Source organism: Pristis pectinata, chromosome 3, assembly GCF_009764475.1.
Source record: "Pristis pectinata isolate sPriPec2 chromosome 3, sPriPec2.1.pri, whole genome shotgun sequence".
In the NCBI taxonomy this organism is placed as follows: domain Eukaryota; kingdom Metazoa; phylum Chordata; class Chondrichthyes; order Rhinopristiformes; family Pristidae; genus Pristis; species Pristis pectinata.
The window spans coordinates 129,374,011-129,385,235 of NC_067407.1; the positions used below are offsets into that span (position 1 = coordinate 129,374,011).

The 11,225-nt window shown below is 43.7% G+C and overlaps 1 protein-coding gene across 1 annotated transcript in view; it reads left to right on the forward strand.

Annotated features, from left to right (window-relative positions):
* The window catches only part of crim1 (cysteine rich transmembrane BMP regulator 1 (chordin-like)), a 227,886-nt gene extending 220,808 nt beyond the window's left edge, over positions 1 to 7,078 (forward strand). The window contains exon 17 of the mRNA XM_052011175.1: positions 173 to 7,078. Within this exon, the coding sequence (XP_051867135.1) occupies positions 173 to 355 (183 nt within the window). The 3' untranslated portion in view covers positions 356 to 7,078. The remainder of the gene's footprint in view (positions 1 to 172) is intronic.
* Positions 7,079 to 11,225: the final 4,147 nt, after the last annotated feature.

Consider the following 11,225-nt stretch of genomic DNA (forward strand, 5'->3'; position numbering starts at 1 on the left):
AATTAGCTCAGTGAATCTCTTTTTTGGACTGCCTGCACTGCAGTGCACAGAGGGAGAGGCAATAATTGCTGCCTATCCAACAACACCAGTATTCCACGAGAAAAGGCAGCATGGAAAACAGAAGAAAGTTGTGGGTATTAAGTTTGTGAATTAATTCTGTTTGTCCCAACAGCCCTCGTGTCTGAACAACCAGTTGGTGTACGTGGACTGTAAGAAAGGAACCATGGTTCAAGTAGATAGTTCCCAGAGGATGCTGAGAATGGCAGACCCGGATTCCAGACACAGTGGTTTTTACAGCATGCCAAACACAAAGCAAAACAACTTGCAGGCGGACAGCTTCTATCAGACGGTGTGAGGCACCTCTCTAAACAGAAAGACTTTTTTCTTTACCCGCTACAAAAAAAAACACAAAAAAAATTTACAAAAAAAAACAGCTACAATTGTGCACTTGCTTAATGGACTGTATTGGGTTTGTGAATTCATGTACAACTCTGAGACATGAACAGGACGGGCTCCATTTCGCTCCAGCGGTGTGCCAGAGAGAGAAAGAAAGAATCATTCCCGCTTTTCCTTGTGATATTTGACCAAGTGTTTCCTCGAACACTTTAGCACCAAAGTTGCAGTTGCTATGGTTTTTCTGCATGTAATATACAGCTGTAGAGAGGTGAAGGACATTGTGTGGAAAGAAAACCCTTTCTGATTGACTACCAAACAGCAACTTTCCAAGCTTGTGGACTCTTTTAAGTTTCCTCGCTCTCTGTACCTGTTATTGACAATGCCTAACCCACTGAAACTAGAGAGAAAGAGCCCTTGACATGAATGTCCTAGAGTATGCCACAAGTACAAACTATATAAAAGAATCAACATGGTCCCATGCCTGCCATAGGGACAATGTTTTCTGTACACATGGAAACTTAAGATAATAAGTTTTTTTTTAATTATTGTTTATAAGAGCATGGCAGATGTTGAGGGTGGGTCAACTGAGTCATATTAAAGTGTACTGTGTGCTGCTTTTCGATGGCCAGTTGGTTGGCAAGGACAGCGTGAGGCTGCGGCCTAAACATCCTTTTTTTTTGTTTTGTATGATATTAGCACTGGATCGTGTAAAGATACTACCAGAGATGAGGACAACCACAACAAGCTTTTCCCATGAAGCTTCCAGCCTCTCTGGTGGCTTCCTAAGAGTTTCTGAGGGTGAACATAGAAGACGTTTTGTTGGACAGAGCTCCTGCTCGATATTGAAAGAGGAAAGAGACTAGGTTTTTGTACTTACTGGTATGCAGATTAGAGACTGCTTCCGTGGTAGGAAGCTTCGTAATTATATATTACTCAAGCACCTTTTTTGAAACTGAGAAAAAGGAAATTATGCTTTGTGAAACATTTGCATTATAGGAATATTTATGTTAATATATATTATGCTAAAACAAAAGTATTTGTACATATATATAATTTTCTATGTTTTCCTGTTTAATGTATTTATATCCTAGAGAGATTTTATCCAGTTTTAAAAAAAAAATTAGCTTAACAGGCATTCCATTTTAGTGCTTGGTGGCTCACAGGACTCGTGGAAGGAAAGAGCATCTCATTTTGCCTAAGATTTTGTGCCTTTTTGCTGATGCCTCAGCATTATTCTCACTATTTCTGAGTTCAGCCTACAAAGGGCTTTAAAGATCGCACAATGGGTCTCGCAGTTATCCATAATACAGTACCAATGCTTGCCAGTCTTGATTATTCTTCTCTCTTTTTCTTTTGTCCAGCCGTTGCAGCGTAGATAAACTTATGCAGCCTGTTGTGTCCGTCTGTTGTCTGATCCCTGTTGCAAATTAACATCGGGGATATAATGCACTGGGCAATTCCCATTATAAACTGTGTGCTTTACATTTGCTTCTGCTTTTTGTTTTCCCCTGCGGAAGTTTGTCAAAAAGTCTCCATCTTCCAGATCCTCCTGAGAAGCTCCAGACTCTTTTGTCTTCATCAAAAGAAAATGTCCTGTTGGCTCAATGAAGGACTGCGCATCCTGGAGGGACAGTCAGTCCACAGAACAAGAAGGTTGTTGATTCAGTACCCAGGTCATACTTGAGCTGGTCCCTCTTGTATAGAGTAGTTGGAGGGACTGTACAATTGGGCACGTGGTCCATGAGTTGGGGGATTGCAGGGGTTGGGGTGCTGAACAGGTTTTGGGGATTCATCAAACCAGGCTTCCTGCCTCTGAACAATGTCCTTACTGGGCAGTGGCTGTGGGGGGCCAGGGTCTGCCCCAATGGTGCCTTTCCAGGCTCATTTTCCAAGCACGTGTGAAGAATGGCCATTCTGTGCAGGCACCAGAAGCAAACATTAGTCACGGACCACTGACCCACCTCCCCTGGAGTCAAGGCATTGGGGTGGGGAAAGGTGGGAAGAAAACGGCAACAATGACAAATTGTCCAAGGTTGTAAGATCAGCACTGAGTGAGTGCTAATTTCCTGCTCCCTGCTCTAAGTTTGCAGCCCTCCCTAATTCCCTCATTCCATATATATGCACCAATTTATCTTCATGGCATCCTCCTTTCACTTGCCATCTCCAATCACAATGCCATGACCTTTTCCAACTCTATTTCCTTTGATCCATCCTGGTAAAGCTCTTGCCCCAGCACCCAGCCACCTAGCCTTTGCTCCTCCATTCTCCACCATACAGTCCAACAGATGCCTCTGCAGCTTTTGATTGGTTCACTTACTCCCTAAGTTCTCACAAGAACACAAGGAAATAGGAGCAGGAGTGGGCTACCACACCCCTCAAGCCTGCACCACCATTCAATATATCATGGCTGATCTATGCTGGCCTTAACTCCTGTGCCAGTTCCCCATAACCCTCAATTCCTTGATTTTTCAAATACTTATCTGTCTCCACCTTAAGTATATCCAATGATCCGGCCTCCACCACCCTCGGAGGCAGAGAATTCCAGAGATTAACTACCCTCTAAGAGAAGAAATTTCTATGCACCCTTGCTTTACATGACTGCCCCTTACATTGTAGCTATTTCCCTTTGTGACTCTCCTACTAGTAAAAATATCTCAAATCTAACCTTTCAATCCCCCTGAGGATCTTATATGTTTGAATAAGATCACCCCTCATTCTTCTAAACTCCAAGGAATACAAACCCAAACTGTCCGCCCTCTCTTGATAGGACAACCCTTTCATCCCAGGAATCAGTCTGGTGAATGGACTGTCTCCAATGCTACTACGTCCTGTTTTAGTTAAGGGGACCAAAAGTGTGCACCGTATTCCAGGTGTGGCCTCACCAACACCCTGTGCAACTGCAACGAAACCTCCCTATTCTTAAACTCCAACCCTTCACAATACACATCATGCCATTTGCCTTCACAACTACTTGTTGGACCTTTGGAAGATCCCTCTCAACTTGACTCATTTGCAGTCTCTCTGTTTACGTAATAATCAGCCTTTTAATTCCTCTTACTGAAGTGCATGACCTCACATATTAAGCTCCATTTGCCAGGTTTTCACTCAATCTACCTGTATCCCGCAGAATCACAATATCCTCATCACAATATGCCATTTCGCCTATTTTCGTATCATTGGCAAACTTGGAAACCTTACATTTCATTTCCTGCTCCAGGTTATTAATGAAAATAACAAACAATTGGATGCCAAGAACCAACCCCTGGGGTACTCCACTGGTTACATCCCTCCAGCCTGACAAGGACCCATTTATTCCAACTCTCCAGCCAGTTTTTGATCCATGCTAACACATTTCCTCCAATACCTTGGGCTCTTAATTTATGCTCCAGCGTCTTATGTGGTAATTTGTCAAATGCCTTTTGGAAATCTAAATACACAGGTTCCCCTCTATAAGCTCTCCCTGTCACACCCTCAAAGAATTTGAGTAAACTTGTCAAACATGATTTACCTTTCAGAAAACCACGTTGACTAGATTTGATTATATTCAGCTTTCCTAAGTGATTAGTTATTTCCTCTTTGATTCTGGACTCTAGCATCTTGGCAACAACAGATGTTAAACTAACTGGCCTGTCGTTCCCCACCTTCTATCTTCCTCCCCTTTTGAACAAGGAAATCGTATTGGCTTTTTTCCAGTACTCTGGTACACACTCGGAATTTAGTGTTTTTAAAAATTTCAGCTAATGGGCCCTCTGTCTCTGCAGCCACTTCCTTTAAGACCCTTGGGTGCAAACCACCAAGTCCCAGTGATTTGTCTACCTTTAGCCAGTGAGTTTCGCTAATACTTTATCCCTTGTGATGGGGATTTTCCTCCCTGTTACTTTAAACTATCCCATCTGTTATCTTAGGGATATTTGCAGTATCCAACATGGTGAAGACTGACGCAAAAAATTGATTTAACGTACTTGCCATTTCTTTGCTTCCTGAAATTAATACACCAGCCTTGTTCTCTGGAGGTCCCTTACCGATACTAGCTACCTTTTTCCTATTTATATATCTATAGAAAATCTTACTGTTTGTTTGTTTTGATATTACATGCAAGTTTTCCTCCAAAATCAATTTTCTCCCTTCTAATGAGCTTTTTCGTTTTTCGCCACTGGATCCTAAAACATCTCAGTCGTCTGGCCTACCACCAGCCCTTACCATTTTGTATGCCCTACTTTTCAATTTAACCTTATCCTTGACCTGGTAATGTCACAGATTGTGTCCCTTTCTCACGCAGTTCCTCTTTCTTATTGGGATAAATTCCTGCTGAGTGTTGTGGACCAACTGTTTGAATATCTGCCTCTGTTCACCTACTGATCTGCCTCATAGTTTAATTTCCCATACCACCTTAGACAACTCCACTCCCATAACATTATATTTACCCTTATTTACATTGATGACAGTGGTTTTGATCCAGTGGTGTACACCTCAAGCTGCATCTGAATTCTGTCAGATTGTGGTCACTACCTCCTCAAGGATCTTTAATCACAAGAACTCTTGTTAATCCTTCCTCATTACTCATGACCAAATCTAAAATACCTTGATGACTTCATCCTCCCTTTGATGTCCCTGGTAAATCTTTGCAACCTGCACATTCCCCAGTGCACATCCCCCACCAATACACCCTCAATTCCAAAATATGCCTGGCAAGTTTGATCAGCTGATCTGATTGAATCAGGTGAAGTGTTGTCCTGCCCTACCAAACTTCAGGATCACCTTGAAGACCAAAAATAGCTGCCCCATCCCTGTATTCTTTTCACCAGTTAACCGTCTCCTCCCCCTTTCATCTCCAACAGCATATACAAGGCAATGGACTTCCTTTGTCAATAAGATCAGGGCTATCACTTCAGTTGAGTCTTTTGACTGACCCTCCTACTCTTCTTCATTGCTTTCCCTTACTCATCATCCCAAGGTAACCCCTAAACTCACACTTTCTTCTAGTTCCCTGTCTTTTCATGCATGCTCCTAACTTGTCAGTGGAGCCCAGCTCCTGCACTCTCTCGACTTTTGCTTTCCCACACAGATCCCGTGTGAACATGTTAAAAGGTTCCCTCTCATCAGGTTTTCTTCCCCTCCCTTTTGCAACTGACGTAAACATCCAATTCAAAACAGAGACCCACTTGTCTCCTGTAGCTTAGCACACGAACCCATCTCCATCTTCTTCCAAATTCTTGATGGAGTTGTCGCCTCCCAGTTCCCACGTTTTAGTCTCCCGAATCAGGTCTTGTTAGCCATTTACACACCTGTCTGCTCTTCTCCCAAGCAGTTGGAGGCCCTGTCCTACCACTCGGTCCCCAAACATAAGAATTGCATCCCTATATGTCTCCACCTCTTTCCCCTCCTTAAAGCCGATCTCTCTGACCAATCTTTAGCTCACCTTCCTTTGGCGCAGTGTCAGTTGTTGTCAGTGCCAAGGGACCTCATCGCTCTAGGGATGGATGTTGTAGTTGGTAGGTGGGGCTGGTGGTAGAGGTGGGATTCTCTCCCATGCAGTTTGTATTATGGGTAATTGTGAAAAACTCGGGATGACATCGAAGGCATCGCAAACACAGAATGTCTGGAGAGCTGGAGGGAGAGACGAGAACAAAGATGATATGCTTCCTGTTGCCGAAGAGTTACTAACAAAAGAACTACTGGAATGCTGGCATTGATAAGCTGGACTTTTTCTTTGTAGTAAGCCTCTTAGTGGTTATAACTTACTAAATATATTAAAAAAATTGACAGGTCTTGGCACTTTTGTACTAATTACCCCTTTTTTGTGTAATAACCTTTTTAAAGTGCTTTCACGAGGGAATCCATTACCCATTTTGCTTTAATGTGAAAACATTTGTACTTTTGTTTCGTAGCGGAATTCCCAAGTATTGTTGTAGATACTTGGGCTCAGAGCTTGTTAAACTTTAGGCTGAAAGAAAATCTAATTTATTGTTTGCCCTAATTTATTAATCTGGAGATTAATGAAAAGTTAGAACATTGCAAGTTGTACGTTTTTTTTTGCGTTATTTGTACGGGAGGAAAAGAAAGGTGATCTGGTTTAACTAAGGGTCGAGATTTTCCTATCTATGTGGCTTTTTTGTTTCTTTTCATTTTTCCCACAGAGTTACTTACTGAGACCTTTCTTAGCCGCTGTCTCTTGCTCACCTCCTCCCATCCCTACCCTTCCCAGTCCTTTGTGTACAGGAATTGGGTGGTTCTGTCTGGCTCAAAAGAGATATATTCTGTCAAGACTGATTGCTCTATGCTTTCCCAACCAAAAGACTTAAGTTGAAAAGTGTTTTTTTAAACAGGTATCGTTCACTGCTTGTTTTTATTTTGTGATTGTGGTTGTATTCCAGTGAGAAAAAAAGAACAGAGAGGATACAGGACAAGATGCTTTTTTAAAAAAAAATGAGAAGGGGAAAAGCACGAAAGCTGTCCACTACGTCCTGTATCTGACATTCTTGTACTTTGGTTACCGTTGTGCTAATGTAAAATAATGCAAAATATTTCTAAAATAGATGCGTATGTGGCACTTGGAGTGCACTGCAGTTCTGCAGTTTGCTTGTTTACTTTTTTTTTAAAATGTAAGGCATTTTTTTTCGTGTACATTTGCTCTTGACAGCACAATAAACAATGTTAAACCCCATGCTTCTGTGTACAGTCATGATCCTAAACGTGGAGTGGTCATTTCATGCCTGTTTTTGAGTTCAATTCACCCAGCAGTAGGTTGCAGTTATTCAATTTCTAGGTATCAATGCACTTGTCTGACAGGATGTGTTAGCACCAGAGGGGGTGTGGAGGAGATTTAGGAGAATATGGCCACGACTGGAGATTTGCAGCTATGAGGAGCAACTGACTAGACTGGGGTTATTTTCATTGTAATGAAGGAAGCCGGTGGAAAATTATTTTTTTATATAAGTTGAGGCTTATTATGAGAAGGCTAAGTAGGATAAACAGAAAGGACCTAGTGCCCCTAGCAGAGAAGTCAGTAAATAAGGAGCATAGATGCATGTTAATTAGTAGAAGAATTAGTGGGGAGTTGAGCAAAAATTATTTCACTCAACCTGTCTAGAACTCGCTGCCTGAAAGTGTACTGGAGACGGAAACCCTCACCGCACTTAAAAATTACGTGAATGAGCACTTAAAGGACTGTAACCCACAGAAGTGGGGTTAACCCAAAGGCCATTCCTGACCAGGATTTGCCAAAATATCTCCTGTGCTTCTAGTTTCTACGATTTGGACTGGGGTGCGCACCCTTCGCATGAACCACCATTGCTGGACCAGCATGTGAAATCCCTGCAATTAGTTCACCGTCCCACTCCCACTCCGACCCATCCATCTTTGGCCTCCTGAACAGCTGGGGCATTAAACAGACCATCCCTCCACCTGCCCCACATTAGGAGGAGGAAGAGATAAAAGAACAGAATGCTCAGCAGGTCAGGCAGTATCTGTGGAAAGAGAAGCAGCTAACGTTTTGGGTGCAAGACCGTCAGAATCGGGAAAGGGTCCTTGTCCCCTGTCGAGACTACTGCAATGGCTACAATGAATGACCTTAAGCAGGGAAGTGGAGTGGAAGATTGGATTGGCCTTGGCCATATTAAATGGCAGAGGAGTGTCAAGGGGCTGCGTGTCCTCCTTGAAGTCCCACTGTGTGCTTGTGAAACCTGGCTCATTCGCACTAAAATGAGATGAAAACAGAAAATGCTCAGCAGGTCAGGCAGCATCTGTGGAAGTACAGACAGTTAACATTTCAGGTCCAGGATCCTTCATTGGAACTGGGAAAGAGAGAAACAAGTTAGTCTAGGTAGCAGGGAAGGTGGGGGAGGGTGATGGGTGGAACAAAGGGAATTCCTCTGATGGGGTGAATTAAGATTTAGAGGGATAGGGGCCAAGCTGGTCGGCATGGACGAGTTGGGCTGAAGGGTCTGGTTCCATCTTGTATAAATCTAATGGTGCAGTTAAGTAAGATTAGGATTCTTTGTATAATGCATTGCTAAAGATCTCCTGTGCTAAAGATCTCCTGTGGGCAGGCACAGTGGTGTAGTGGTTAGCATAACGCTATTACAGTGCCAGCGACCCAGATTCAATTCTGGCCACTGTCTGTAAGGAGTTTGTATGTTCTCCCCGTGTCTGTGTGGGTTTCCTCCGGATACTCCAGTTTCCACATTCCAAAGACGTACGGGTTAGGAAGTTCTCGGCATGTTATGTTGGCGCCGGAAGTGTGGTAACACTTGCAGGCTGCCTCCAGAACACTCCTCGCAAAGATGCATTTCACTATGTGTTTCAATGTCCATGTGACTAAAAAAGATCTTATCTTTATGTTGTGCAGTCTATGTAATGTGTGGTCTGAAAATACAAAGAAATCTAAAAGCAAAAATGGATAGCAGGTAAAAATGGCAAGTTCTCATATGAACAGAAAGAAAGAGCGAGTTACCTGAGGTTGGAGAGTTCGATTTTGAATCCTACAGGCTGCAATGCACCCAGACAGAGGTGAGGTGTTCCTCCTCGAGCTTGCATTGGACCTTGTTGTAACAGTGCAGGAGTCCACAGGCTGAAAGGTTGGAGTGGGACTGGGTTGGGAAATTAAAGTGGTCAGTCCGCAGGAATGACCCTGAGCTTTTGGATGATGGCGGGAGGAAGCTGTTAAGCAGCCTGGAAAGTGGGATGAAAGTTACCTGTTCCCTTTTCAACAGATGCTGTCGATCTGCTGAGGTTCTCCAAATTTCAGATTTCATGTATATAAAATCATGAGGGACATAGATAGGGTGAATGCGCATAGTCTTTTTCCCAGGGTTGTGGGATCAAGAACTGGAGGACATAGGTTTATGGTGAGAGGAGAGAGATTTAATAGGAACCTGAGGGGCAACTTTTTGAGGGTGGTCAGTACATGGAATGAGCTGCCAGAGGAAGTGGTTGAGGCAGGTACATTAACAACATTTATTAGGTACTTGGACAGGTACGTGGATTGGAACAATTTAGAGGGATAGAACATTACAGCACAGTACAGGCCCTTCGGCCCACGATGTTGTGCTGACATTTCATCCTGCTCTAAGATCTATCTAACCCTTCCCTCCCACATAGCCCTCCATTTTTCTATCATTCATGTGGCTATCTAAGAGTCTCTTAAATGTCCCTAACGTATCTGCCTCCACCACCTCTGCCGGCAGTGCGTTCCACGCACCCACCACTCTGTGTAAAAATCTTACCTCTGACGTCCCCCCTATACCTTCCTCCAATCACCTTAAAATTATGCCCCCTCATGTTAGCCATTTTCACCCTGGGAAAAAGTCTCTGACTGTCCACTCGATCTATGCCTCTTATCATCTTGTTCACCTCTATCAGGTCACCTCTCATCCTCCTTCTCTCCAAAGAGAAAAGCCCTAGCTCGCTCAACGTATCCTCATAAGACATGCTCTCCAATCCAGGCAGCATCCTGGTATGAGCCAAACGCAGGCAAATGGGGCTAGTTTAGCTGGGTCAGCATGGACCAGCCCAAGGGCCTGTTTCTGTACTCTGTGGCTCAATGATTTCTAACATCTGCAGTATTTTGATTTCCAGGTACTAAAATGCGGTCCGACAGAGCAGACAGGGGTGAGGCGATCACCGTGGGTCAGGGGAACAGCACGCGCCTCAGTCCTGGAGCCAAGGCCTCAGCACTCCTGCAGCTCTGCACCCGAACAAAGTGAAGAGTAATGTTACGCCCAGGCCCCTGACCTGACAAGGCAGCAGTGTGACTGACAGCAAATACAGCACTGATGAGTTCATGGAGCCAACTGCAGACCATTTTACACAGGTCTTTAAATAGTAGAGGTGTAAGGCCTCAACACAAGTTGCACTCCCTAATGCTCCAAGTTCTACAGACCTCTACGAACGTTCGTCAGTTAGCCCAGGCCCTCAATGTCAGACTCTGTGTCTGCTGAAGGAACCAGGGAATTTGGCTTCAGGTAAATTGGCCCCTGTGGCAAACTATTCTGCCACCCTCAGTTTTGTGTCCGGTGAATCACCAGTGACAGGTAGGTACCCCTCCTTGATGCTGGTATCTGAGCTGGTGCTCAGGAGAGCCTTCAACAAGGATGCCCTCTGCCAGAGCAACAAACAATGTGCCGGAGGAAGTCAGCAGGTCAAGCAGCATCTGTAGGATGGGCTAGGAATTGTCGGCGTTTCGGGTCTAAATCCTGCATAAGGTCGCTGAGTTCCTCAAGCAGATCGTTTGCTGCTCCAGACTCCAGCACCTGCAGTCTCCTGTGTCTGCCCTCTTCCTGAAGTGGTTCAGACAGCTCACATTTCCAGCTTTGGAAATGAAGTGAAAGTGGAGTGAGAATCCTTCAAGCAGTGTGGAGAGTGAGATAAAGGTAAGACAGAGAAGGTAGATGGTTTACACAGTAGATAATATTTACATTAATAGACTGGTGACAGAAGTTCAAATGCCAGATGGGAAATTTAAATTTACTTCATGAAATAAATTCTGGAATACTGAAGTGCTGTTGATCAGTAATTGGATCGTCATTTTGTCATAAAACCCACCATTCACTGATGACACGAAGGAGAGAAACTTGTTGTCTTTATCCATGATTTTACACTCACAGTAATAACCACATTCTTAATTACTCTCTAGTATGGGCTGACATGTTGCAGGCAATTGGGGCACTTAAATCCAAGGGCATTTGTGGTTGACAATAAATACTGGTCTTACCAGCTACACCCATATCTAATGAATCAAGATATCCTTTGGGACAACTCCTTCTAAAACTATGCCCTCTTGTTTTTGATACTCCTACCATGAGAAAAATAGATTTTGACTGTCTACCCTA